Source organism: Chaetodon auriga, chromosome 24 (assembly GCF_051107435.1).
Source record: "Chaetodon auriga isolate fChaAug3 chromosome 24, fChaAug3.hap1, whole genome shotgun sequence".
NCBI classification, from domain to species: Eukaryota; Metazoa; Chordata; class Actinopteri; order Chaetodontiformes; family Chaetodontidae; genus Chaetodon; species Chaetodon auriga.
Genome location: NC_135097.1, coordinates 11,611,298 through 11,639,107, shown reverse-complemented (window position 1 = coordinate 11,639,107; position 27,810 = coordinate 11,611,298). Strand labels below are relative to the sequence as shown.

General features: G+C 44.9%; 1 protein-coding gene across 1 annotated transcript; it reads left to right on the top strand.

Annotated features, from left to right (window-relative positions):
- Positions 1 to 194: 194 nt before the first annotated feature.
- Positions 195 to 14,559, top strand: LOC143316906 (transmembrane protein 151A). Its single transcript, XM_076724704.1, has 6 exons — positions 195 to 641; positions 9,025 to 9,363; positions 10,162 to 10,296; positions 10,657 to 10,796; positions 10,876 to 10,915; positions 11,233 to 14,559. Exons 1-6 carry the CDS (start codon positions 573 to 575, stop codon positions 12,466 to 12,468), a joined length of 1,959 nt encoding a protein of 652 aa, XP_076580819.1. The 5' UTR covers positions 195 to 572; the 3' UTR covers positions 12,469 to 14,559.
- Positions 14,560 to 27,810: the final 13,251 nt, after the last annotated feature.

Below are 27,810 nucleotides of genomic sequence, written 5' to 3'. Positions count from 1 at the left end.
AAAGTTGATGGATGACAGTCACCCTCGCTGTCCTTTCGGTATTTGAACGCCTCGTGTCTACCCTCCGCGTTTCCCGCATAAACCCAACACGCGTGCTGAGCTCACGAGCATCTTCGTTTATCTGTGCATCTGCATCTTGTGAAATCCTCGGCTCCGGTTGGCTCTCCTGCGCCGTCGCTCACGCGCGCACACGTGCACATACGCACACGCACACTCGCAGCTGAGTGTCACGAGAGGCAGAAGCAGCGAAAACGGTTTGACAGAGAGGGCGACGGGCTTTGACTTTGGATGCTCTCTCACATTTTGCTTTGACCGGAGAGGCGAAGGATGGAGCGGGTAGAGGAGAAACACTGAGCGGGTCGGTGGGAGAAGAAGGCAGGGGGGTACCGACATCCGGAGTAGATGATGCTTATTTGCCGCAGGCCCCGCCATCGTGAAATTGGATACCGACTTGCGGCGGATGGGGTGACCGAGCTCGCTGCTCCGCCGGGGAGGTCCCTGCCTTCGGACGTTACCGGGGTGGGAGCTGCCTGTGCCCGGTTCTAAGGAAGGAAGGAGTGGCAAGAGGGAAAATGCAGACGGAGGAGGAGACCGCAACGGCAGAAGAGCCCATTTTGGAGGAAGGGTCAGGACGAGAGCAGGTAAAGAAGGACATTTCTTATGTTTACTGCGAGCACGCGGGTGTTGATGCGTAGATAGAAAGAGCCCAGTTAGCGTAAAGTTGCGCATATTTTGCCCCCACAAGAAGCACCTTGTGTTTTTATGTCTTTGCTGGTTGTCCCCATGCAACCCGTCATTTCCACATCATGCCCTGTGGAGTGTATCGGCTCCTTTCATTGACAAAACATGTCTTTGCTGTTGCTGACGCGAAGAAGTCACGTTTTCCTCCTCAAGTCCTTCATGGCTTTTGCGAGAGCAAGGACACAGAACGGGACCTTGGCTTCAGGGTGAGGGGAGATGAGGCGGTGGTGGAGGTAAACAGAGAGGGGAGGGAACTCTAAATGCCCGTCCAAAAAAAAAAAGAAAAGCCACAGTGTTGATGCCACACGCTGTGTGATGTGTCAGTCCTCAGGGAGCTGCTTTAGTCTTTTTCAGTAGTGGAGTGTGTCCATTTAGCAGCTGACACCTCTGAAATGACATCACAGTTCAGCCAAACACACCTCTCAGCCAAAACTACTGTGACACATAATGTGAATGGGGAGACAGAATAGCACTCCTGAAGCAGAATGCTGCTTTATATGTGCCACACTACCATTTATAATAGAACCATTCAGCAGCATGTTTTCTTCAAAGTCTGGCAAACTTCTGCAGTCCATTAGGCAGTAACTGTAACCTCCCCGGCTTCCTGAGCCATTACAGTGAAAGTCCTTACTCTGGGAAATGGCATCTTGTTCAGAGGTTCATGTTTACACTTCCAGTATGAGGCCATGAATCTGACTCCATGTGCTCCACCTTTCTTCCCTCCACACTGTGACACACGTCTTTAACATGGAAATCTCCTCCTAAACAGTTCACCACCTCCTCCTCCACCACCACCCCAATACTTGGTTAAGGGCGTCATTTATTCGAACACATCATCGTTATAATAAAAATCCAAGAGCAATGCATGACAAAACATTACGTAAGTCAGCTGCCAGGAAAAAATATCCATGGATGAGAAAGGATGTGGGCCACGCTGTGTTCGCACCACCATGCCCACCTTTAGAGGACGAGCAGGGTTGTGTATGCATGTAGAGTGAGGGTGTGTGATGTCTATACCAGTGGAGTTCATTAGCTTGAGGAGAGATGTGGTGTGTGTTGTGGTGATGGGCTGGTGTCAGACTTACAGGACAGGTCAGACAAGACATGCTCACACTTCTCTAGCTGTAGGGCTGCAACTGATTATGATTTTCATTGTCAAGTAATCAGACTTTTATTTCCCGCAAGAAAAAAAAAACAGCAAACGCTCACACTTGAACATCTGACACTGGTGAATCACAGTCAGACTGAATGGTCGATTAATCGACTGGTCGTTTTAGCTCTAATGAGCTTTAAATATCTCGCCAGAGTGGCTTCAAGGCATGAAACTCACTTTTTCATCCACTGACTGCAAGTGATTAAAGGAACTTTCTATATCTTTATAGTCCAACTGCTTTTTATAACATATGACTGGCCTGACCGAGAAATGGCTAATAAAACTGACAGAATTAAGCATTTGGCAGTAGGCTCACAGTAATTTAAAGCTCCAGGCACATAATATGTAGAGTAACTAAGCCTGTTGGGCTAAATGATGCCTTCCACTTTACTCTGCCACTCTCCTCTGTCTTTATCCATGCCTGCAGTGCAGACAGTGCAATGTAATGCACTGAATTCAGTGTTCATCTGTTCTCTGCCTCCATTACTCTCTCTCATCTTCCCCCCCTTGGTCTGCTTCCTGTTTTAGATTTGTGGAGTATACAGCTTCATCATCCTCTCTCCTCTCAAACATTACCTCACTTAACTCTCCGTCCCGCATGGGAATGCATGCACACTCACACAAGCATGATCACAAATGAAACAGAGCCATGTGATTAATATTAAACATCACATTTGTGATTCATACGTACCTCCATGAAATCTAATGATGGAAGAGGAAATTAATATATTCAACCGTCTTTCTGACAGAAATGTAACGCCTGTAGTGGAAAAAGGAGCCTTCTGTTGTGTAGAAACTTCTCATGTAAAGGTTAAGGCTGGTGTAGCCCCATATTTTACTTATTTTTCATCAATATTTACTTCTTCAGGAGGAGGAAATGGTTTGCAGTTTGTATATTGCCAAACTTCCTCCTTCCTTTAAGGATGCTGGTGATAGTCAGAAGCATACACAGCACTTTGTTAGTTACTCTCTGCCATGGTTGAAGCACCCTGGGGTAACACAAAACGTATGCATCTGTCTACTGTTTAACAGAACAAAATGCAATGTGACAAACGTTACAGCGGCAAACAGTCAAATCAAATCCCTGCCACTCGGTCATCCTGCCGTTTCCCCAAGTGTCATCCACAGAAAAGGAGAGCTCAGTCCTGCGTGAGAGATCAAGATTGTCATTTTCTACAGCGTGGTGCAAACCTATAGCGACGGCACGCGTGCACACACACATTGACGCTGTTAATGGAGAACCAAATGCAGCGTGGAGGCAGGCTGCAACAACAAATGATAACATCAGCCCAGCTGCCATCACGAAGCAGGCCGACAACGTGGAGAGCAGCCATTAGGTTTACTAATAGAGAATTTGCGTTTCGTGAAATAAATAATCATGCAAATAAACGAGAGGGGGTGATGCGAGACGGAGAATATTACGCAACAGCAGATGTCTCGTGTAAAACGCTGGTTTCATACAGAGAATACGTCCAAATCATATTCAAAGCTCAAACACTTGATCTAAACTCTCCAAGTTAATCTTTTTCCCTGCTGACTTTAATGCAAATACACAAAATAATGTAAGTAAGGTATTCCAAGTAAGTGTTTAATTAGACAGATGTCTCACTCTTGGTGAATTAATTATTGGTTGCATTCAGTTTAACCTTCATTTCCACCTGCTGGAAATGAATTCTTTCAGCAGTAATCTCACTCTTTTGCTACCGTTTTTGTTATGAGACACTAACATTGACTCAACAGTGAGACTTTTTTGTCATATATTGGCAAAACAATGAGCGGAAAAACACTGATCACACAGATGGACAACAGAACAGAAGATCTTGCTGCAGGAGTCGCCTGAGAGGTTTTTTCATTGGCATCTACAATAATGGAACTGGCATGAATTCAAGCTGACATCTGCTTTCACTAACATTTCATTTATAAATAGGTGGCCTGCACCTTACCTGCTGATAATTGTTGTTTGTGGATGATTAGTCTCCAGTGAACACACTCCAAAACATATTTTCGATGTGTGACACGGGAGGAGTATTTTTAGCACAGTGAGCGCACGGTGACACGTTTCATTTCCTGACACACCGGGCGCTAATTATTTCTTTGTTGTTGCAGCAGAGGTAGAAACGTGACATCCGAAACGGCTCTCTCCGATTGCGTTGAAGTGACACATCGTTTTTTAACAGTGCACTGCAGGCTTCAACAGCACTTTTTTCCCTGTCTTCCCTTCATTTGCCACCCACATGCTAGAATCGCTAATTATAGCCGCTCCAGTCACACCTAACCAGCTGAATCAGTATGAGCAGAGACACAGAGGGAGAGCGTTCTACTAGACACTTTAATACAAGGAGAGGTTTGTAAAAAAAAAAAAACACCTCTGCCTAGTGCACAGATGTAGAATTTCAGTCAGATGTTGTTATAGGAAAGATGCAGGAGGCGATAAAATACTGAAAGCTCATGGTGGATGGCATCATCTTGAGAGGTTGTCTTTTTGAAATCCAATACAAGACCTTGAACCTTAGAGTTACCACTCTGACTTTCAACAGTGACAGTGTAGCCTTAGCTCGCTCTACTGCTGGGGAATAATGTGATAAGCTGAGTGAAATCACAACAGTTAAAAGAGACTTCAGTGCACACATCAGTACAAAGAGCCAGTAACTAAATATGTGGCAGAATTGCATACAGCACCGTATTACAGCAAACGCGACAGAAAGCCAGATTATGGACCAGTGATCAGATTCAGAGACATTTACTGGCTGAAGCAAATGCTATTAATGAAAAAGCCCTGTGAGCTGCAGTTTCAGTAGAGGCAGCACAGTACTACAGTACAGCATGGACAGGATCTTCAGAGTCCAAGCGCTGCTCTGAAAGACCTTTGTGAAAAAGAATTTGCCTGATTTGTGTCCAAAAAAGAAAAGAAAACCTGTGGTCGAGGTTTAGTGTCAGCTGTGTGGGCTCTTCTTCAGGCAGCTGTCTCCAGTGACTGTGGATGCTAAGGAATATATATATAGAATATAGAGACGGTGTGTCAAAGTGTCAGTATTTTTAGCACAGCAGAAGTTTATCAGATGATGTTTCATGTCGGAGGGCTGAATTTAAGTCGTTTAATAGACAGGTTTTTATCTTTAATGCACCATCATGCATAAAATGTTGATTGCACAATGAAATGGATACAGAACAATGACACCATCAGTGTTTAGATTGGTTGCAGCTTTGTCTGCCACTGGGTACGATCTCCAGGGGAAATGTGGGCTGACTGGAGGTCCGGTCTGGCTGGCACCATTTCTGTCTGCTTTCATGTCTCCATTATGGACTAAATGAATGAATGAACTCACACTTTTTCTCCTCATGTTTCCTTCTACTTCCACCTCCACCCCGACACCAACCTCTGCTGTCGTTGTGTTTTCGTTACCTTACGCTGAGCACTTACACAGAGGCTCCTCTTTCATGGACTCCACTATTTTGCACTGCCATGTTTCTACAGTAGCCCAGAACAGACAAACCACATACTGGCTGTAGGGAGCTAATGTCACGTTCTTCACGTTTTCACTGGCCACCATAGGGGAGTGTGAGGTGTATTCATTTGGTTGCAGTCTGCTGCCTCACTGCTAGATGTCACTCAATCCTACACGCTGGACCTTTAATGAAGAACTTGTCACCGTGTATCAGCCCTCTTTAAAGGAGCCTGAAAGGAGGGCAGTTCAAACTTTCAGCATGAAAAGAGTGAAAGCTGACACCCTTTCAGACTAGGCTGTGTAGATGTCTTTTCATAATGATTGCAGGGAGAGTGAGCTTTGCCTTTGATCCGTTACAGCCTGACGCAAGAGCCAAGGCCCAACAGAGGCAGCTGACACTGAAAGAGGATCGTGATACAACCAACAATCTGCAACACTTTTGCACCAGAAGGTGTTATGTTCACCAGAAGCTAGTTATTTTAGGCCCAAGGGCCCAATTTTTGTCATAATATTTAGCTAATTTAATGGTCTGCCTCCGGAGAACAAGTGAGAACCGCTGCTCAGTGACAGACTCTCGTTCAGCGAGTTAACCCAGTAGCACAGAGAGGCCAGCAAGAGCAGAGAGAGGCAGCAGGAAAAACCGTTGAGAGCCTCAGCATTTTCACTTCTAACTTGGTGAATTAAGAGTTTATTTCAGCTACATCAGAGTGGATGATTGTTCAAACAGTGTAATGACCACTACTGCACACGCTGAACACACACCTTCACAAATATGTCAACAGTTGCCAGTTGTAGGGATGACGCCCGTCCTCATACAGTGTCTATGTCAATGCCATTATTACTAAAGCCGTTTTTTAGTGCAACAGCAATCCAGACCGCTGCTCTCAGGTCAGTTCTTGGTATCGGCAGCTACCCCATGTTGAGGGATCAGAATTCATATCAGGATGAAAAAATGTGAACCAGTGCATCCCTAACAATAACAATTACATGAGCAAAGGAGGAGTCTGTGTGAGCTTTTCTCATTTCTCAGTTGCTTCTGCTCCATGATATTTAGTCTCCTGAACCAAAAGCAGCTCAAACTGCTGTATAATACACCGTTTCATTGCTCTGTTTGTGTGCATTATTACTGGATGTGAAACGTCACCCTCTATTAGCTACTATGCGATAATCAAAATTGCCCCTCAGTCACATTATATCTAGCAAAGTCTCATTACGGTAAACTGTTCAGAGCTGAGGATGGACAGAGCACTTATATATCTGAGTACACTGCATCACAAACATTCACGCTGGACTTTACTTTGTGTGCTGTCTCTGTAAACCCACTAGTTAATGAGCACTGCTTCGAAACCAGACTCATCTCCAGGCTTACAGTGACACAACAGTTTAGCGGCTCTGGTCTTTACCTGTGGGAGGGGGGACGGCTCGTACTGACAAACAATGATTGGCATAAGTGCATGCAGAAATAATTTGACTCCTGTCTTGGGCCTGATGTGCCTCTAACTGGGCACGCAGAGGGTGCACAGACTTGATGGAAATGTCAGCTGAGACCTGTGCAGTTATTTTTTTTTATAGCAATTTTTTTTTTTTTTTTTTTTTTTTTGGTATTGCTAGAATATTCTCTCTTTTTTGGCCCACATTGATCTGCACAAGGTAAGAGGAAAAGGACAGGAGAGAATTGGAGCCAGGAAGACAAAATGAGATAGACAGAGAGGGAGGGCAGGAGGAGAAGAAGAAGGATGGATTTTGGCAGTAGACTTCCCAGGAGAGAGGTGCAGTCTGTCACTGCTGCCTTCTCTTTATCCCCCCCCATTTTGCTTCCTTTCATACTTGCATTCATGAAAAGTTCATGACCGTTCCTCCGTCTCTCTCACGCTCCTCATCCCCTCCCTCCCTCCCTCCCTCTCTCTCTACACTACACTTTTAGCCCAATCAATCCACTTAGAGACAGACTTTCAGAGAGGATGTAACAGAGAGGAGACGTGCGGGTGAGGACGTAGGGGAGGAGAGACTTAGATTGGGATGTGAGAGTAAAAGCTTAGGAGGTGGGAGGGAAGATTCGGGGAAGGAGAAAAAAGAGATTACATAAGGAAAGGAGAGAGGATGTGGAGAGAAAAGGCAGACAGAAAGCAAACAGGGCGATATTGGCACCAATGATAATTTTCACGTCCTTTTAAAGAATCTCACCTATTTTTGGATCCTTAAGTGTGCAGTTTGATGTTTTTTAGGGCTTTGGCAGAACGATGTTGGACGAGTGGAACGTGGGTGCCCTTCACTCTGCCTTTCACTACATGTCCTTGACGTACAGTAGTAAAAAAAAAAAAAAAAAAAAAAAAAAAAGGCAGTGTGTGTGTGTTGCAGCCAGCCAAATATGCTAGCAGATAGCAAATTGTGGCTGCATTGAAGGAGTGAGAGATAATGAGAGAGGGAGGGGGAGGTGTGCTGACAGGACAGGCAGACTTGGCGTAGGGAAGGAGAGGACACTGGTGTCATCCAATCCTTTTTTTTTGTCACATGCTTTGTTGCTGCCTTGTCGCATTCAGCGCGCAGCAGAGGATAACAACATGCACATGAAATATACGAGCCGTGTTTCCCTCCTGTCTCTGTATGTTTCCACCACATACAACATACAGCTTCTTTCATCCGGCACTACCCGTCTCTCTCCGTCCCCATCCCTCATTCACACACACAAATCGAGGGAGCAGTGATACGCTGCTGATGTTTGAGTGGAGTCAGTTAGCTGGAGAACAGTCTCGAAGCATCGTTCTCATCTAAATTATTCACATACTCTCTGCTGGCTGCATTACAATTCTGAGAATGTGCGTGCTGGCGCGTGGATAGACGGAGACGACGAGAGAAGAAGAAGGGCACATTAGAACAACTGTGTCTGTGGATCTAATGCATATGTGTGTGTGCGTGTGTGTGTGTGTGTGTGCGCGCGCACTGTAATATGATGTCCTACCAGTGCAAATGAGGCTGTGTGCACTTAGAGAGAGGCATAAACAGTGTGTGTGTGTGTGTGTGTGTGTGTGTGTGTGTATGTGTGTGTGTAATATGCAGCACTTATACTATGATGGGCAGGGGGTGGTGTAATGCGTTCCTTTGGTCAAGACCTCAGCTTACACACTTGCTCTGAAATATGATGCTGTTTACCAAACGGGCAGATTATGATTATTAAAAACGCGCTGGGAGGTCACCAGGTAGACAAAACATGTTCTAACACCACCACAGCTGCAATCATTTTCACCTGTCAGACATTAAACTTTAACATTGTGCAGCAAACTCCATTGTTCATTATAATCTTATCACACGTACTGGCTCAGCTTAGACTGCTGTCAGCACATTTGTGTCTTGTGTTTAGTGTTGAAACAGCCTGTCATACATGCTACATGTCTTCAAGCCTTAGGACGGGATATGCTCAAGCACTCCAGTGGTCTTGTATTGCACATCCATAATGCTGGGAACACCTTGGCTCTTAGGCACAGTGATGCTTTGAGCTAAATGCTAATATCAGCATGTTCACATGCTCAGTGCTAACATACTGATGTTTACATCTTAGTTTAGTATGCTAACATGCTAACATTTGGTAGGTAATGAATACAAAGTTCAGTTTCAATGCAGTGAAATGCACACCGATGCCCTCCTCAGTATCTTAGCATCTAATCTCCTTTCTCTGTGTCCGCACAGCAACGGCCAGTCCAACAGTCTCTGGCCTCCTCTCTGTGTCGGGAGTCCCACTGGAAGTGCCTCCTCCTGACCCTCCTAATGTACGGCTGCTTTGCCACACTCGCCTGGTGCGCTCTCTGTCGCGTACCCGTTCTCGGCTCCTCCTCCATACCTATTGGTGCTGACGACGACGCCACCTCGGCGGCCTACTATAATGACATCCTGCACTTGGAGAGTCCGTGCTCTAGTGGCTACGTCTACATCCCCCTGGCCTTCCTGGCTATGTTGTATGTGGTTTACTTGGTGGAGTGCTGGCACTGCTTCTCCAAGACGGCAATGCTGGCTCATGCTGAATTCCAGGTATGCGTGAAAACCAGCGGTAGCATCGACTATAGTATTGAGGAAGGGGAATCTAATAGCTTGAAAAATCACCCGAACACAACACCCGACAGACTGTGGAGTCTTCTGCTGCAGTAGGAGTCTAGAAATAGGTCTGTGACCTTGAGCTGCACAGCAGAATCTGTTTGCTCACTGGAACTTGTCCAGCATGATATCGTCAGCAAAACGTCTAAAATAAAGAGGTTAAATAAATAGATTGATGCCGTATTAAATATCTGCAGACAGTTGCTCATCAGGAGAAATGCAGGATAATTAGAGCTCCCTAAACAGTCCTAAGATTCATCCAGTTTAATCAGAAATTTTCACACTTCACAGGGAGAAAGCGATGTTTTACTCTTAATTCCCTGTTTGAGTGTGGGAGAAAAATCTTTTTCCCACTCATATGGAAATGCGCTGACTTGGGAGCCTCAGGCGTCTTATTATCAGGAGTTCCAGGAGCACATTGCTCCTAAGAAACAGTTCTCCCCGTTCATCTTACCTATCTGCCCCTGCCAAAAACAAAATAGATTTCACGCTAGTCTGGACTGTCAGGGCCACATATCCTACGATTAAGACAGCTGTGAACAGAGTATTAAAGCACAAATCATAACACCATAAACAAACAGTGGCAGGGCCTGACTTTCATCAGATTGAACAGCCTTAACTTTGCTTTATGCAAAGAATGGGAACTTAATTGTTTCTGCTTGCACAACAGGCTTCATAAGAAGGAAATGTGAATTTATTAAGTGATTTTTATTATTCCTCCATCCTTTGACACAGGAAGTGTACGAGCGTGTGCAGAGACTTCAGCAGGCCACGCCCTGCATTTGGTGGAAGGCCATCAGCTATCATTATGTGAGGAGGACCAGACAGGTGACCAGATACCGCAACGGAGATGCATATACGACCACACAGGTGAGGGAAATGCCTCCTAACACACACACACACACACACACACACACACACACACACACACACACACACTAACTCTTTCAACTCTTTAATAGCTGCACTACAAAACTTAAGTTGTAATTTTGTAAACTTTTAAAGTAACTGCTATGCAAATCTTAATTTCTCCTATAGTGAAATATTGCGGGGCTGTGTGCAAACAGCTGTGTGCAGTAAGAAAAATATCATTCTATTTAGTAAACATGCTTTATTGAATCTGAAATATATGAAGGTCATAGTCTTCATCATTCTTCCTTTCACAAACTTTCCACCTGTTCTTCCTCCTCCTCCTCCTCCCATTTCCCCTCCTGCTCCTTCCTTCCTCAGGTCTACCATGAGCGGGTGAACACTCATGCTTCCAGTTCAGAGTTTGACTACGCCCGCTATGGTGTCAAAGACGTATCAAAAGAGCTGCTGGACCTGCAGCTGCACCCTGCTGTTCGCCTCCGTTTCACCAAGTGTTTCAGGTGAGACGCCCGCCGCAGCTGTTCGAAAGACACGGTGGGGACGAGAACACGAGTATTAACTCATTTTTCTGCTCTTTAGCTTCTCAAGTGCACGAGCTGAAGCTGCCTACCTCACCCAGGTAAGATGTGGTTAAAAATCAACATTTTATGGAATTAATTTGTTGTTTTTAGACTGTCCAAGTAATCAGTTGTTTTACTGTATCTATTAAATTGTTTGCAAATTCCTGCCCCCCCCTTGAGTTATAGCGGCTACGCGTGTCAAGCTTTCCAGTGACTGCTCATATGCAGTTCACAGTGATAATGGTGGCACATTTGACACTCATTGATTTTGCTGTCTGAAATGACAACTGTCCCTGGAAGACTGAGTTGTAGCTAACTTCGCTCCATGAGCTTTGTGACATGCTAATGTGCTCTCCTCTCTTTGTGTTATTCCAAGCGAGCGCGCTTCTTTGGGGAGAATGAGGGGCTTGACGACTACATGGAGGCCAGGGAGGGAATGCACCTGAAGAACGTGGATTTCCGTGAACACATCCTGGCGTTTCCAGATCCTGCACATCAGCCGTGGTTTTCTAGGCACAGGGTGTTCTGGCTGGCGTCTGCTTTCCTCCTGTCTTGGCCGCTGAGGGTTGTGTCAGAATATCGCACGGCTTATGTCCACTACCATGTGGAGAAGCTGTTCGGGGAGGACGAGGATAGTGGCGGAGGAGGTGGTGGAGGAGGGCCGGGTGGAAGAGGGGATGGGGTTGAAGGAGGGACTGAGAATGGGATCCATCCTGGAGGAATTGGGATTGGAATTGGTCTAAATGGGACAAGTTACAGAGCAATCTCTCGGGTCAACACGGTGGATATGACAGAATTGGAGTGGCACATCCGCTGTAACCAACAGATGGTGCCAAGCTATTCTGAAGCCCTCCTAATGGACGTGGACACAAGTGGGGGGACAAACCCTACAGTCTCTACGCCCATCTCTGGGCCTCCATGCACCACCCCCAACCAGGGGACCAACCCGCCTCCCCTGGCTCTGCCTGTGGTGTTCAACTCGGCTTACCTCCTCCAGAGCTGCCCCCGATGCAGGAGGACCACGTCGAGTTCCAGTCTTCCGTCCAGGCTAAGGGCCCCGATGGGAACCACAGCCCTCCTGAACGCTACTGTGGCAGGGATCAGGGCAGCAGGGCCGGGAAGCGGGGGTATAGGAGGAAGGCTGGTGCTCAGTCGGAGCGGATTCTCTCTAGGGAGACTTGGAGGAGTGCGCCAGAACAGCCTGTTTCATTCAAGAAGCATGGGAGGAGGGCTGGGAGGCAGCAGGGAAGACGGAGGAGGGAGTGGAGGAGGGGGAGGGGGAGGGGGAGGAGGTGGAGGTGGAGGTGGAGGTGGAGGATTCCTTGGGTTAGGCTCGAGACAAGACAATGAGGAGACCAGAGGAGTGCTAGAAGGAGAAGGAGATGACGAAGAGGAGGAGGAGCAGGAGGAAGAGGTGAGGAGAAGGGAAGACAGGGGAAGAGCAGGCAGAGAGAGGGACGAAGAAGCTGAGCAAGACAGCGGAGGGGGAGGCGAGGGGAGAGAGGGTGACGGGGGAGGGAGGGATCGTCCTCCATCCTACCAGGACGCATTCTTCTTTCCTGTCCTCATCATACACGGAGAGGAGAGCTGCCACGCTGGAGACGACATGTGATGACCAGAAAAACAACACGGTGAGAGCGAGAAAGTATGGGCAGAGGCCGAGGGAGATGAAAGAGCGCACCGAACAGAAAGAAAAGAGCGGATCAGAGAAGACGTGGACGAGGGAAGATGAGATATGAAATGAGAACAGAATGAGGTTGACAGGACCGAGCTGGTTGACGGCACACCAGCCACAGAAAGAAGAAAGGATTCAGCCAGAACAAAGCCTCAGAGGTGAGAACAGCTGTGTGACAGACAGAAATACCAAGGAAAGAGGGAAACAGGAGCGGTAGTGATGGAGAGAATAGCAATGAAAAGGGAAAAGATCATGTACACTGCAAAAAGGCAGGAAACACACTGGTTCAGAGGAAATGAGAGCTGATAGAGAGTGCAGCAGGAAGGTAACATGGAGTCTGAGGGGATGAGTGAAGGCAAGAAAACCCTTGCAATCATAGATTGGGGGGGGGGGGGGGGGGGCAGATGGGATACTTGGGAAGAATGGAAAGATTGAAATGTTTGGATTGTCTACTTCCAGATACATCTATGCAAGTACAGGAGTGGGAAGAGTCTAAAAATAGCAGGTTGGAGAGCAGTGGAGAGACCAGCTGAGTGGTAGAGGGTGTGTTTTCACAGGAAGGCTCGAAGCTTCGGGTTTGCTCAAAATCAAAATACATAGAGGTGGACTAAAAACGTGGCTCATTTCGAGAATGAAATGCAGAAAGACGGAAGTTTTTCCTGAATATTTCAGATGAGGGAGGAAGCAGAGGGGATCACAAAGGATGACAAAATACAACGTAGAGACGTAGAGGGGAGAGAAACGAGGATAAACAGCATGAAAACGTGGGAAAAGGGCCAAGTATTGGAGTGCAGAACAGCAACAACAGACAAGGAGAGGAAATAGAATTCAAAATGCCCACAACACTGACAATTCATGCAGATTCTCAGAAGAGACACAACAGAATTTTCAACAACTGGAGGAGGAGAATAAAGGACTCAACGTCCTCTGAGCAGCAGTCCTGACCTTGAATCTAATCTGGAAGTCCAAGAAACATTCAAACAGTTCCCCAAGTGACTTTTTCAAACATGTCCCTGATACAAATCCAGTCTTTCTCAGGTCTTTTAAGATTTACTTTTCACACAGCATCCAGCGAGCGACCAAAACAGTATAACAAAAGAGGAGAACCATTGATTTCCTCCCTGCCTCTTCATGCCGTCTTACTCCGCGCTTCACCATTAGCCTCCCCAGCACTCTATCCATTACTGAGAGCTTGATAGAAAAAAGCTCCATAAACAGAGGAGCCATTGCTCTCAGCTCTACCCTGCTCCTCTTTTCTCATGCTCCTGTCTGCACTCCTCCCTCCATTTTGTCACCTCCTCTGTTCTCCTTCTCACATCTATCGCTTTTCAGGAGCACGTCGCGTTAGCTGCGTCGTGTGTTTGCACTCGGCACATGTTGTGTGATCAGTGAGAGGGTGTTGTGCCAAAATAGAGTCACCGCATCCATCGTGAACTTCACCTCCTGTTCTCCTCTGCCATCTTCTCTCCTCTGCTCCTCCCTTTCCTCTTTTGAAAGCGGTGGTTATGTGATACACCTCTCTCTGCTCCTGGAAACGCTTAGATCGGATTTCAGCTCCGCTCACTCGACATATCACGTCTCCTCTAGGCGATAGATTCTCCTCCAGGATCAGATTTTATAAACCAGATATTTCCCACTTATACAAAGGCTTGAACAAATCATGTGGGTGCTTTGATTATTGAGTTTACCTGAGCAAAAGACCAAATTGGCCTTTAAATATATTGAAAGGTTGCTAAAGCAGGATGTGGTTTTAGCACACAGTAAGAGTAAAACCTGGCTAATTTCCACCAGTTATGCCTGCGTCGTTGTGCTCCAGTTTTAAACATTTGTGCCCACAGATAGGCTCGCACAATATGAAGGAAAAAAAATTACAATAACCAATAAACCTTCCTCCAGTATCAGTATATTATATATCACACTACTGTATGTGTTTAGGCATGAAAAATCACCTCTTTATCTCATTTATGTCCACAATATTGGACTGCATGGGAAGTAAAACTTGAGCTCTCAAACTCAGCTGGTTTTCTCATAATGAAAAAAAAAAAAACACAGAAGAAGAAATCTGACTTTTGATTGCTTCGTATTTTTACTGCAGCCAACAAAAATTGCTGATGAGACTTTACAATATTAAAATAAAACCGACAGTCTGATCACCACGATCAGCGACGCCCTGCCCTGTGATACAATACGTTTGGCCAGATTGTGCTATGCTGCTACCTCCTCCTCCTCCTCCTCTTCCTCCTCCTCCTGAAGAATCACCTGCAAATAAGTAACAATGCTCTCTGAAACATCGCCTCACAACAAAATGTGTAAAAGTTCGCCGGCATAGAGATGCATGTGACTTAATAACAGCTATTGTGCAGGAGCTACTGAAAGCGATGTAGCCAATATGTCTGCCGTTGCCAAAATAGCAGTGATCCATGGTCAGTCAACACAAATTTAGATATTTTCGACACATGTAGACAAGGGCACGGACAAGAATCCGTCGGGATTAACTCGTCCTACTTTCCGAGTTAGTGTGTTTTCGTGGAAAATCAGTCCAGGGAGAGGCAATTGGCACAGACAACACAGCCATCAGTGCTTGGATGCATATGTTTTACAAAGCACACCAAACCTGCTATTGTAGCAAGAAGCAGTTAGATGAACATTTCTTAACCTTCCCTGCACACTGTCAGCCACTTTGTGATTGGAAGGGTCTCCCTCGCTCTCTATCTGCTCACTTCAAACACGACACTGAAAAGCACACTGAAAGAACGAGAGAAATCTCTCAACCCGAGGAGCTTCCTGAAAACAAAAAAACGATCCTCGATGCAGCTCATGGATGATCGAGACGATGGACATGTTGGTGAGCGTACACGCAGGCACATAGATACTGTACATCCAGCCTGGAGTCAGCGGAGACGGCAGGGAACGTTCTGTCGGTGACACTTTCTGGAATGATAAAGTAGAGCATGAGCGCTGACCTGGTTTGGACACACATTCACACACACTGATTCTGGCTCACGGATCCTCGGTCGCTCTGGGGGACATCAGGCTGGACTGGGCACAAGGAAACTAATGGACGAAGCAATTAATGGAGGAAAACCGACGGAGGAAATAAACAGCAACAAGGACGAGTGTTTCTCTGTGAACGGAGAGCTGGAACAATGACTCGCTTTAACAACCACTGGAAGGAAGAAAGAGTGAAAATGTGAGATTAAAAGACAATTATTTTTACAGCTATTTATCATTATCTCAGTCTTTTGACTTGTAGAGAAAGTTGTCTCCATTAATGTCCCTTAAGAAAAAGAAGCACTAAAAAAAAAGCACTGACCACACTTCTGTGTTAATTTGAACGAACCGCAAGATGTTTCACTAACTCTCAGTCACTCAGTTTGTCGTTTCGTTTGATTGTGACACGATAGCTCGGAGGGTTCTGTTCGGTATGTTGCGTTCAGGTTAGCCACGTCAGCTGGAAGTCACGAGTCGTGAGCCCCAGTGTGAAATCTGATCGCTTTTCTATCTGAATACTTTGCCGCAAAAAGAAACAAAACTACAATTCAGTCTGTAATTTGCTACTTTTATATCATCTGCATACTTGAGTAGACTTTATTTCAGGTTAAGTGCTGTCTAAAATCCAAACGCCTTTGTAAGCTTTAGACAGTTCTCATGTTGTTTTTTATTTATTTATTTATTTAATCTTTTCATTTTTGTAAAACGGACGATGCTCTTTGCTTCCCGATGAGCTCGGGTCAGCAAGCCTCTGGTTCTGAATTACATAGGGTGCTTTGACCTCGCTATACTTGCTCACAAGTCTTGTTTATTTCTTTATATTCATGAATATGACAAGTGTATTTCACTCATATTTGTTGTGACCGGATATTTATACAGTGTTTTATTATCTCAGAGTGTGTCAAAAGTGTGTCCTCAGCCGCTTCAGGTGTGCCAAGAGAACTTTGTGCCCATGATGTCTTACACAAACACACACACACTCATGCGCGCTTGCATGTTTAGCCACAGTGGTAAAGCAGCCATTATAGCAGCTTATTTTTGCCTAGAGTGACATCAATCCAGTACCCATAACAGCCCCACACACAAACACAAACATGCGCGCACGCACACCCACGCTGCAAGCATGGAACTGTCCTGCTATGTTGCCTTTGTGTTCGATGTTGCCAACTTTTTCGCTCAGGATTTCAGTTAATGCTGCGTTCCTGTGTCAACACGAGCTCCCTTTCACACATAAAAAATCCATTAACATGCCAAAGCAAAAAAAAAAAAAAGAAAAAGAAAATGCCTGTGCTTAAACGCATGCACATAGTCATTAGCAGCTGGTACAGGCGTCAGCACCGAGTCCACACAGTGTGCAAATAGTACAATCTGCACTGGTGGACCCAACATTTACATTAGGTGACAAAAGGGTGGGTTTACTCCAGAGCAGAAATGATAAATCAAGTGATCTTTTATTGGCAAAATGCACTATTGTGTCATTTGTGTTGTTTCTTTTCTACGTTGACTGAATGGCTGAGGTGCAGCTCATGTGTAAATCCACTCAGAATGTGTCTACAACATTGTGATGTCTGTGGTTAAACCTGGCAAGCTGGGGTTATGTCCACTAGGTGGCAGCAAAGCCTTATATATATAAGTGTGGTATTGTATTTGGAGGGTAAACCATCAGTGTGTGAGACACGGTAGAAAACAGCTGCTGTCCTGCTCTCTGTGGGCTGAGACCGAAGCAGGTTTCACATGTGCGCACAGCCCGGTCAGTGATGTCAAACCAGGTCATTGTCTTCGGCAGCTCATTAAAAAGCGCCTGCTGTGACATCACTGAGCACAGGTGCAACAAACCCCTGAAGTGGAAACCCTCAGAGAGCAGCGCAGCCCCATCTGATTGTGCATTTATCTTCGAAGCTCTTATTATTTGACTTTTACTGTGACTGAATGTGTTGCGAAGCAATATTGCCCATATCCCTGCTTTGTGGCCAGACTTGTATATGTTGCTTTCTGAACTTATAACCACAAGCAATGGGCGCTTCAGTCATTGAAATGACAGCGCTGTTAGATAAAGGCAATTTGCGACTAAGCCTCCATTTCCACAGCATCAGTCTCTGTCTGGCTGTTTTGCTCCATATGGCACAAAACTACAAATAAAACAAGAGAGGAAGGTGGTTCAACATTTCAGACCACTCTAAAGCGTTCTCTAGCGCCCAAACTTAGCCCACATCCAGTTTCAGCACAACATTCTGCTCTTGTTTTCCGCCTCTTTATCAACATCACTTGACTGTCTTATAAAACGCTCTAGCGATTATAACTGATGCATTGTTGTCAATACTGTTACTGTTTCTCTTGTGGTCATGGGGTGAGTCGAGTTGTCATACCAAGTTTGTCGAACACTGTAAAAACAAAAAAACAAAACAAAACAAAAAAAAAAACATGTTAAGAATTGGTTTGACTTGAACTCACTTGAATTCCAGCCGCATTTTCCAGTTTCCGTTTCAGACACGTTCGGTTCGTCTAATGTGGATACTACAAACTATCAGGTAACCAAAGGAAATTTGTGATCCATTGATTATGTTTCACACGCAGTTGTTGTAGCACTGTTGATATTGGACTCAAATTGCAGTTTCCACTGACCAGAAACAGAATTCAGGGTATCCTCTTGACCTCTGACCTCAGACACTTTAATGTGAATTTGTCTCCCTCAGAGCAAAAAAACAGCAGTCTGTTCTTATCCACAGGCAGGCTTTTGCTTTTAATGAGCAGTTTGTGCAAAAGCTGTACTGAACCTGTACTGAGCCTTGTATCTGTGTGATACAGTGTCACCGCTACTTGTTTTTTGCACTGGAATAATGAACAGCTGTGTATTGACCCATATCCTTGAAGCGACAGCGTATCGCCACCTGGGTCAGGGTCAGACTCTAGTTCAAATGTGATCACGATTAGTGTCCGAGACGCAGGAACACCTTGCTCAAACATGTACTGCGTCGCCTGATTGTTGGTTGAGTATCATCATTGGACAGTGAAGCTCTAAAAAGCTATATTCATGCAGAACTCAGCTTGTCAATGCAGCAAGAGTCCCCCGAGAAGAGACGACCACGTCACATTTCAGGACGCTCATTTTCTATCTCGCTAAATATTTAATGCTGCTGGATTACTTGTGAGCTGTCGAACAAGTGAATTGTTACCACAATGTAGTTGTTATGTACATGCAGCCTCTATGGAGTATAAAACAATAATGTCACATACAATGCATTATTGTCTTACACAGTGATGTGTAAAGCCAGGAATGGGCTTTCTGTTCAAGCACCGTCGAGCAAAATGTCCTCAGTATTTAAGCTAATTAATATGTAACTGATAATGAGATTGTCAATATCACACCAGATTATAGCTGTTGTCACTGGCCTGCTTAAGATAATGTAATTATTTCATTTGGGTGGATGATGACGGTGAAGGTAATGGAGCCGGTGGCAATAACACTGTTAACTGATGCGATCCTGACGATGATGATGACAATTAATTATCATGGAAGATACAAATAAAGTCAATCTGCTTGGGATACCAGGTCTGCTTGGTCTTGTGGGATTTTTAACCAGATGATATCTTTACAATTCTAAAGATATCATTGGAAATAAATATATTTCTATGTAATTCTTACAGCAGATGCTCTTTTTCATGTGTTTATCTGACCTCTCCAGACAACACTATCAAGTTGCATTATGGGAAGTGCAGGATCCAGAATTTTTTGGCTTCAGACTAGTCACCCAAAGCGCAAAATATGTGAACCCCTGGAGCATCGATCACCTTTAAGAAAGCCACTGTAGCTCATTTTTCATGTCTTATTAGCAAGCACAAAATAAGGCGAGGGCCACATTACCGGGGGCCAATAATGTGCACTCATGTCGATGGGTGAACTGGTAATTTTAGCTCAAGTCTCAGTCAGTTGTGAGAATTAATCAGGATTATTAGGTACTACAGCTATGTCTTTATTATGTGAAGCACTTGGTGCATGTAATTTCCTGTTGTAAAACACTGAGAGCGGCATATCTCGTGGGAAAGGTGTCATACAAATAGAGTTTATCATTATCATTATCGCAGCTCTTGGTCACTCTTTCTCAGTTAGTTCCTCTGCTGCATAATACATTTGTGCCCGTAGTGTGCGATCAGTGTGTCCTTGCGTTGGGTGTCTCATATAGTGTCAAGCATCAATCTCAGGTTAGCCTGCTGCACATACAATATTAATAAAGGTTATAACAACATCTGTGCCATTTGCAGGCAGCGTATGACAGGCAATGATATATATATATATATATTATTCATGTTTGTGCGATGGCATGTCGGTAGTTTGTCTGTCTGCGTGTGCTTAGGGAGGACTTCCATCACATTAAACTTATTTGACGTGGATTGCGTTCAAAGCACCAGTCAGCTGCATTTAGAGTGTCTGTTTATCTCTTGCACTGTACATCCGAGCTCGCCTTCCTCGTGCATGTGTCATCTGATTTGCAGTCTATAGGCACTGACAACAAAAGATGCCAACAAAAGCTCGTGTCGACTCAGTGGTGTCGAGAGTCAGGGGGTACAGCATTTTACAAGATTCTGCTCATCCCGGGGGACCGTCTGCAAACTGCACCTGACTGTTTCTACCTGTCGCATAAATAATCAAAGAAGAAAGCTGCACTGTGTCATGTTTATTGAAGTTGTTTGCTGTTATATAGGACTAACAGTGAAACTAGTGGTTGCAGCTGATCTCATGGTGCAGGCTAGTAGGTTAGACGCTAGAGGACAGCAGAGTGTTAACTGCTTGTGTCTCGGTCCAGATATTCAGGATATGAGGTGAAGTTAAATCCCGCCCTCCATTTAGAAATACCTTGCTCTGATATCCCTTTGATTTTGGACCTTCACTGTGCAGAATAACGTGCAGTCAGGTCTAAAGCAGTCAAGTGTCCGACTTTAAAGTGCCTATGTTCGAGCCACATTTTTGTGACTGATGCTCCAAAATGCAGCTCACGTAAGTGTGATGTGGAAACTCGAAAACTTCCACATCATGTACGCTGAGCGTGCACTTTTCACTTCAGCAGGAAAACATCTTGCGTTCAGCATTTAAACACTTTAAACATTCAGAGTTTCTGGATATTTCAAAGAGGGAGGAGGAGTAGATGTGCTTTTAAGAATCTGTAAGCAGTTCATGGATTTTTTTTCTGCTGTGGATCAGTCAGCTATCAAATAAATGCCAAATATCAGCCAAATTAGTATTCAAAATGGAGTCATTTCCTGGGAGGGATCTTTAATTAGTTTAATACTATAAAGCCCTTCATTATGTTCTCGTGTGTTTTCAGGCCTCAGCCGGACCAGAAACCTGTTGGATGTACTCATACACTGTTTGTTGAGAAAGTAAGGTTGTTGGTGCTGACACTGGAGTCAGCTGTTAAATAAGTAAAAGGGAACTGATTTGATCGGATTACCATCACCACCACAGCAGGCTCCCTGACTGGTTCCAACAGTGGCAGAGCTGTCTTCCTGCAACCCAACATGGCAGCAACATAAACAGCCCCCTCACTTTCCTCTTGCTGTGTTGGCACTGATGTCTGTGTCTGTTTGCGGACGTCTGTTTCCCATCCTTTCACCGCTATCACCTGCCGGTGTTGACAGTCTTCCTGATGCTTGATGTTCCTCCACAGATCTGGCTTTGTTGTCTCCTGGCTGCACCTGTGGCTGTTTGCCCAGCAGTCTTCTCCTGGGCTGAGAAGAATAGGGTGGGGGGGGGTGGGTGGCAAATAAAGGGAACCTGTTTACTGTTGGAGGCAGGTGGAGGAAAAAGCTTCTGGAGGGGATTGAATGTGGAAAGACAGAACATTAGTGAGGAAATGTATGATTTTCAGACGTGACCTGCCTCCTATTGAGTATCTATGGGCGTACATTTACACCAGAATTAGCATTTAAATAATTTCTAATATTGATAAGTGACTGTGCAGAACTCAACTTCTAAAATAAATTTTGCTGTGTTTTTTTTTTGTCTTCACCAGCTTGGACTCCTCTGACCACTTGGTGGCGCAGTAGTTCCACAGCCTTGAAGAAAACCCCTTCACATTAAACCCAGCACAAAGACGAGAAAACCACCGGCACTCCACATCAAGGCTGCAGCTCCTGATTTCTCAGAAATACCCAAAAGACGAAAGGGATTAGCAGACATTTGGAAAAGTTTATATGAATAAAGCTCACTTATAATTGGTAACATTAAGCCCCATTTTACAGGCCTGGATCCATAACAGTGTATGTGTGTGCGTGTCAAAATCTCACCTACTGTATCCTTTGTGAATAAAGTCATTTATAGAAGTTAGCAGGGGGATCCGAATATGTGTCAGTAAGTTATAGTGCAGAGCCGCAAAGAGTAAAGAGCTTTTAATGAAAATAGGAATTAATTGCATTAAGATTAAGATGTTACGCAGAGGGGAATATTCTTCCATTTCCAGAGGGGGACTTTCAACTGTGGTGGAAATAAGTAATGGACACAAATGGTTCCTGAATTTAATGCCATGTTGAAAATGTTGTCAAACTGATTTTCAGACACATTCTGTTGCACAGTAGGGAGACATTTTTCCTGCTTTCTTAACTCCTTCCACTATCACATCCTCCTCAGCACCAAAAAAGCATTCAGAGCATTTCACAAGGTAGCAGTAAAATTAGTCCGGAGCCACAGAACAGCAGTCAATTCTGCAAAAGAGGAGCGAGACGAGGAGGGGCAATGGAGAGGAAAAAAGGGGGTTGGAAGGAGAATCGTACTTTTAGCTCCACACACACACACACACACACACACAAACACACATACAAAGACTAGCGGCAGCAGCAGCCTGCTGTGGAGCCTCTTGCTGAGTGGGGCTGAAGTCAGTGGAGCGAAGGATGAGGTGGAAGGAAGGAGGGAAGGACTGAGGAGTCAGGGAGTGAAAAAGTGAGGAATACATAACAAATCTGAAGTGACATAACTGGCCATGCTTTGGCTCGCCCCAAAATAACACACACTGATCTCTCCCTCCTTTCTCTCCCATCTGTCTGTTGCTACAGTTTGCTCCCCTGGTTTGTTTACAAGAGTGTTTTTTTTTTTTTCCTTGAACGTCCCCCCCCCCCCCCCCCCCACCTGTCTTGCTCTCCTCACTGCCATCCCTGTCTTCCTCCAAAAGTTGCTTTACCTTCCTTTTCCTTCCTTTTCCTTTCCTTTCCTTTCCTTTCCTCCCTTTTTCATTCCTTCCTCTCCTTTCCTCTCCTTTCCTCTCCTCTCCTTGCCCTCTCTCCCCTCCTTTCCTTTCATCTCTCTCAGCTCTCCTCCTCTCTTCTCATTTCCTTTCTTCCCTCTTCTCATTTCTTTCCTTGTATTGTATCACTCCATCGAATATTTGTATCCATGCAGGCATTCATGCGTTTGTTCTCATCCGTAAGCTTGCTGATGGTAATACCCTCCTCCTCACCCACCCCCACTTCTCTCCTCTCCCTCTCCCTCCTCCTCTCTCTGTTACTCCCGCAGGCCCCCCAGTCTACCTCTCCTCTCCATCTAATAATAGCCATAATGTGTTATGAGTATGCAGTCTGTCTCGCTTGCAGCAGTTCTGCACTCCCCCCTCTGTCTCTTCCTCCTTCTCTCTCTCTCCCTCTCTCCCCCCTTTTCACTCCTGCAGCTGATACGCTCTCTGTCTCACCTCCCTTCCAACTCCCACTTCCCTTTCTCACACGTCACCCTCCCTTTCCTTTTTCCATATGATCTTTGTCATGTTGGTGTTAGCTCGCCCGCTTCCTCTCCGCTTCCTCCCCTTCCCTTCCTCTTCCTCCCGTGTCCATATGCAGCAGGGACATGGTGTGAACATGTGGTCCTCTTCCTCACCCCTCCCACTCTTTGGCGTCTTTTGCCTCTGTCACTCTAGCGTCCCAATTCCTCTTCTCTGTTTGCTCTCTTGCTTGCGTGGGCTGGCTCTTTTAGCCATGCGAGTATGTGGTCCTCAGCTCCCCACTGAACCTATCACTCTCTTTTCTCTCTTTCTCTGTCGTTCGGTCTATATCTCTCACCCACACAGACACACACACCCACACCTCCCCTCAGTGTGCATCTTTCCCCCTCCCTTTCTTTTGTGCTGTTCTGCAGGAGTGTGTACTATGCAGGCTGTCTGCCTTTCCCCCCATTTTCCTCCCCCGTTCTTGCTGTCTGTGTTTCTCTCTCTCAAAAACTTTGCGAGCCTGTCTCATTATATTCCTGCATGTGCTCTATTTGTGTCCATGCATGCATCTGCTGATGTGTGCATTCTTTTCTGGAAGTGTGTGTGCACATTTACCTTGCCAACTTGTCCTGTCTGGTATCGTCTTTCCAAAATGTTAGCTTTACATTGCACCCACTGCTTTCAGTACACAGCACTGGGAAACACACACACACACACACACACACACACACACACACATAGATGCACACGAGTCAGGATGACTAAGTATTAAACCAAAGCCCAGGGCAGAAATGTCTTTTTGTTCTCCTTACCTGGAGCTGGCTACTCCAAAGCTCCACCGCCTCCTTTACACACAGGCAGACACACAGATGAAAGCAGAGACATTTTCTGGTTAAATTCTCGGTGTTACTGTGTGAACCTCATTACTGCACACAGGTAGAATATGAAAGAACAGAGCAGGCTCAGAATAAGGGGAAGGGAGGCTGGATGTCTTCCTTTTCACACAATTAGACAGGCATGCAGACAGACAGATGGGCTCCCTCACACACACAGACGTGCTGTGACAAACAAAAGAAAGCGAAACCCCAAACTAAAGTAAGGCAGGGAATTGAAGCCACTGCCTGTGAACCACTCTCATATCTTTGAGGTTTGCTTTTATTCTTGGGTGGTTAACTGTGAGATTCTCAGGCTGGTGCCCATCACCTATCAATGGATGATGAAATGAACATTTTCTATCAATGCATTTTTTTTTTTTTTAAAATGTAAGAAGAACATGTCTTAGGCGACATTACCTGGAGGTGCGACAGCAATTTTATTCAAATGAACACAGTTGTACTCAAAATAGCCTTTGAAATAAGTATAATTAAGAGTTGCACAATAAACCCGTGAGGCTTTGAGGAGGTTGATAGACAAATTAATCTTTAATTAAACCCCAATACAATGCTATCATGCAACTAATGCTGAATATATGCTGAATATAGGTAAGCACAACAGAGCTGACCTTAATTTAACAATTCAGAATATCAAGCGCTTTATTTTTATTTTCAATCACGGTTTAGTGAAATAAATAAATAAATACTCTCAAACACGCTTCTTGTCTCTAACGAACTCTACTTTTCAGTGGTAGAGTAGAGTTTTCTGGCACCAAAGTGAAAAATAACCGCTGGCTCAGGCAGACTCAGGTGACACACTCTCGCCTCTGTGATTGGGCGGATTGCCCACCTGCGCTCACCTCTTCACTCGTGCCAGCTGGGCCGTTGCGCTCTTGATTGGTACTTCGCGGTGTAGACGCTAGCTAACGGTACTTCGCTAGAAATGTTGTGCATTTTCAGCCGACTTTGGCTGTTTGGGAGGAGTAACCACGTGAGGTGTCCCGTGACCGTGTTTGTGTTGACACTTTTGGACGCCGTATTCGCGCTTCGGAGGAGTTTTTCTGTCCCAAACGATGCCCGCAGGTGACTTTCTCCTCCAGCGAGATGCGTTCAGGAACCACCGTGGCCTTCAACAAGGTAAGGATTGCTAGTGCTAACATGCGTGTCATCAAAGGATGTTTGGGCTCTGTGCTTTGACGGTGCTGGCTGTTTGTTTTTGTTTTTGTTTTCAAAGCTAAGACTTCTTTACTTTTTTTCTATCCTGTCGCTGCTTATGTTTTGAAAACTTGTTTTCATCGCTGTTTATTGTGAATTGAGCGCTTGCGGTGGCTAAGCTAATGTTTGTTTGGTTGCCAGTTAGATGGTGCTGTTGAAGCAGCTGTTGAGATGCATTTGAGTGTATTTACTTAATGTTACGTGTTGAGTTTTGTGTCGTGACCTTACAGCATTCTGTTGATGCTGGCTGGTGTTTTGTTTGGGTGGTTTGCTTTTGGCTTATATTGAGCCAGAAAGTTGCCTTTATGATTACCCTTGTGTTGATGGTCATCTTTTTTTTTTTTTTTGTGTGTGTGTGTGTGTGTGTGTGTGTGTGAAATTTCTTGCCACAACGTATGAATTTGTCTCTCTGAGTATGTTAAAATCAATAATCATCTGCTGCATAGCTGATACATCTTTGCCTGTTACTGTACTCTGTATCCTTGAGAGCATGGATCTGTACATGAGTGTCAAAATTAGTTATAAATTCTGAACATTTCTTGCAAGACCTACCTTGACCTATGTCAGACAGTCAACATGTGTGCACTGCAGCTCATTTATGATGCAACATATATATATCTCAGTGATCTTCTTACTCGTTTCTCCGTTATGCTTACTGCTGCACTGCTCACCTGAAATATTTGTGGGCCTTGTTAACTTTCATAAACGCCACCCCACACCTGTAGGCTCTGAGCATCCGCCTGCAGGATCTAGTCTTGGTTTCCCTGGGGGGAGGGGTTGTTATCCTCAGCCTCCAGTCTTTGCCGTGCTGTGCTTGGTTTATTCTTGCAGGGAGCGATGAGGTCAGAATACAGACGACTGGATCAGTTGAGGGAGAACTTGTCACTTTTTCCCTCTCCACCTTTCTGTCTTTGTGCACGACTGAACATGATCTGAGTTGTTTGTTATTACAATGTTGGCAAGGCACTCAGTAGTGATGATCGGTGTGTTTACCTGAATCTTGTTCTGCACGACCATTTTGTTGTTAATTGGTTGTCATTAATAGGCTAATTAGTGTACTCTACATGGAGGCTGTATTTATGTTTGGTAATATGGTCAAGCTTGTGTGTGCAGCACGTGAGTCTTTTCAACAGGCTAAATTACAGTATGTATATGAAAACAATTGCATTAATTTGCTTGTACAAGGCATCTTCGGGTCCAGTGAAATACAGCATTAAAGTACCTTTTTCATTGGAATGGAGGAAGAGGATTGTATGTACATTTGCATTTGTATTGCATTAAATATTTTTTGAACAACTCCCCGTCAGGATGTTGCTGTACATCCCTGTTTGGGTGTAACACTTGTAGAACTGCTGTAAGTAGAAGTAATTGGGCTGAGAAGCAGACAAGGCAGTTAAAGGTAAGACAGTCTTTACTTTGGCTGTAATCAGGGTTCGTCGGCAAGTGAATGGCAGACAGATCCAGCAAATCCAGCCAAAGGACAAAGGCAGGCAGCAGTCAATAAAGAGGCAAAAGATCATCAAGAGTAAGGCATGGAGGCAAGACAGAAACAAGGCTGGAGAGCCAGAGGGGCTAGAAAGAATCTAACACACTGTCTGCGTAGTATACTTACATACAGACAGTGAACATTCAGCCCTGAAGAAACAACTGCTAAAAGAAGAGCTGGCCCTACTTTGTAGTGTTCATCCACAGTCCATATGCAGCTGTAAATCGCTCGTTCTCATTAAGCTGTCTTTCAAGAGGGCATTTGCAGTCGGAGACAGACAGTGTTGCACTGCTCGTCCACTTACAGTGTATCAATATTTCAGCAGCTGCAAAGTCCATAACCAACCGCTTACTACTGTGCATGTTTAGGAGGAAGAGGCCCAGCACATGTATTCATATATGTAGTTATATATATGAATAAATCTCTGAAATGTTACACATGCTCTGCACTAGTATGTCACTGCTTTTGATGAGCATTTTTAGAAGGTACTTGCTGGTCTGAGGTCAGCCGTGTGAGGCCTGCTGGGGCTCCAGTGATACTGGTACTATTGATTTGTCTGTATAGCCAATGTGGATCCTTCTCTGTTCTGTACTGGTTGATTTGAAGCTTGGACTTTTCATGACCCTCTGATGAAGATGAGATGAGTTTCACCTCTTGGCTGGTGAATCTGCCTCCAGTGTTTTTGTGTCGGGTTTTCTTTTTAATTTTATTATAGAGGTCAGTCCGTTTGAATAGCTTCTGTCCAACCTGAACACGGTCTATTGAAAACAAACAAGACTAAGGCTTCTCCCTTACTGTTTGATAAATAAGACATCTTTAAGCTGGGCAGCATGGGGTGCTGCAAAGTATTGATTTAATTCAGAGTGAATGTCTAATTGGGAATTGGGCAGATTAAACACTCCTTTCTCTTTGCACCGTTTGCAGTGCCGTTTGTTGCTCAATTATGTTTGGGTTTATTCACTTTCTTATAGAAATTTCCAGGCATTGGGACCGACGACACTTAGAACATAAAACAACTCTGGAATGGCCG

Coding starts and splice junctions, on each gene's coding strand:
- LOC143316906 (XM_076724704.1), top strand. CDS start 573: ATGCAGACGGAGGAGGAGACCGCAACGGCAGAAGAGCCCATTTTGGAG. Junction 642..9,024: donor AAGGGTCAGGACGAGAGCAG/GTAAAGAAGGAC, acceptor GTGTCCGCACAG/CAACGGCCAGTCCAACAGTC. Junction 10,297..10,656: donor ATGCATATACGACCACACAG/GTGAGGGAAATG, acceptor TTCCTTCCTCAG/GTCTACCATGAGCGGGTGAA.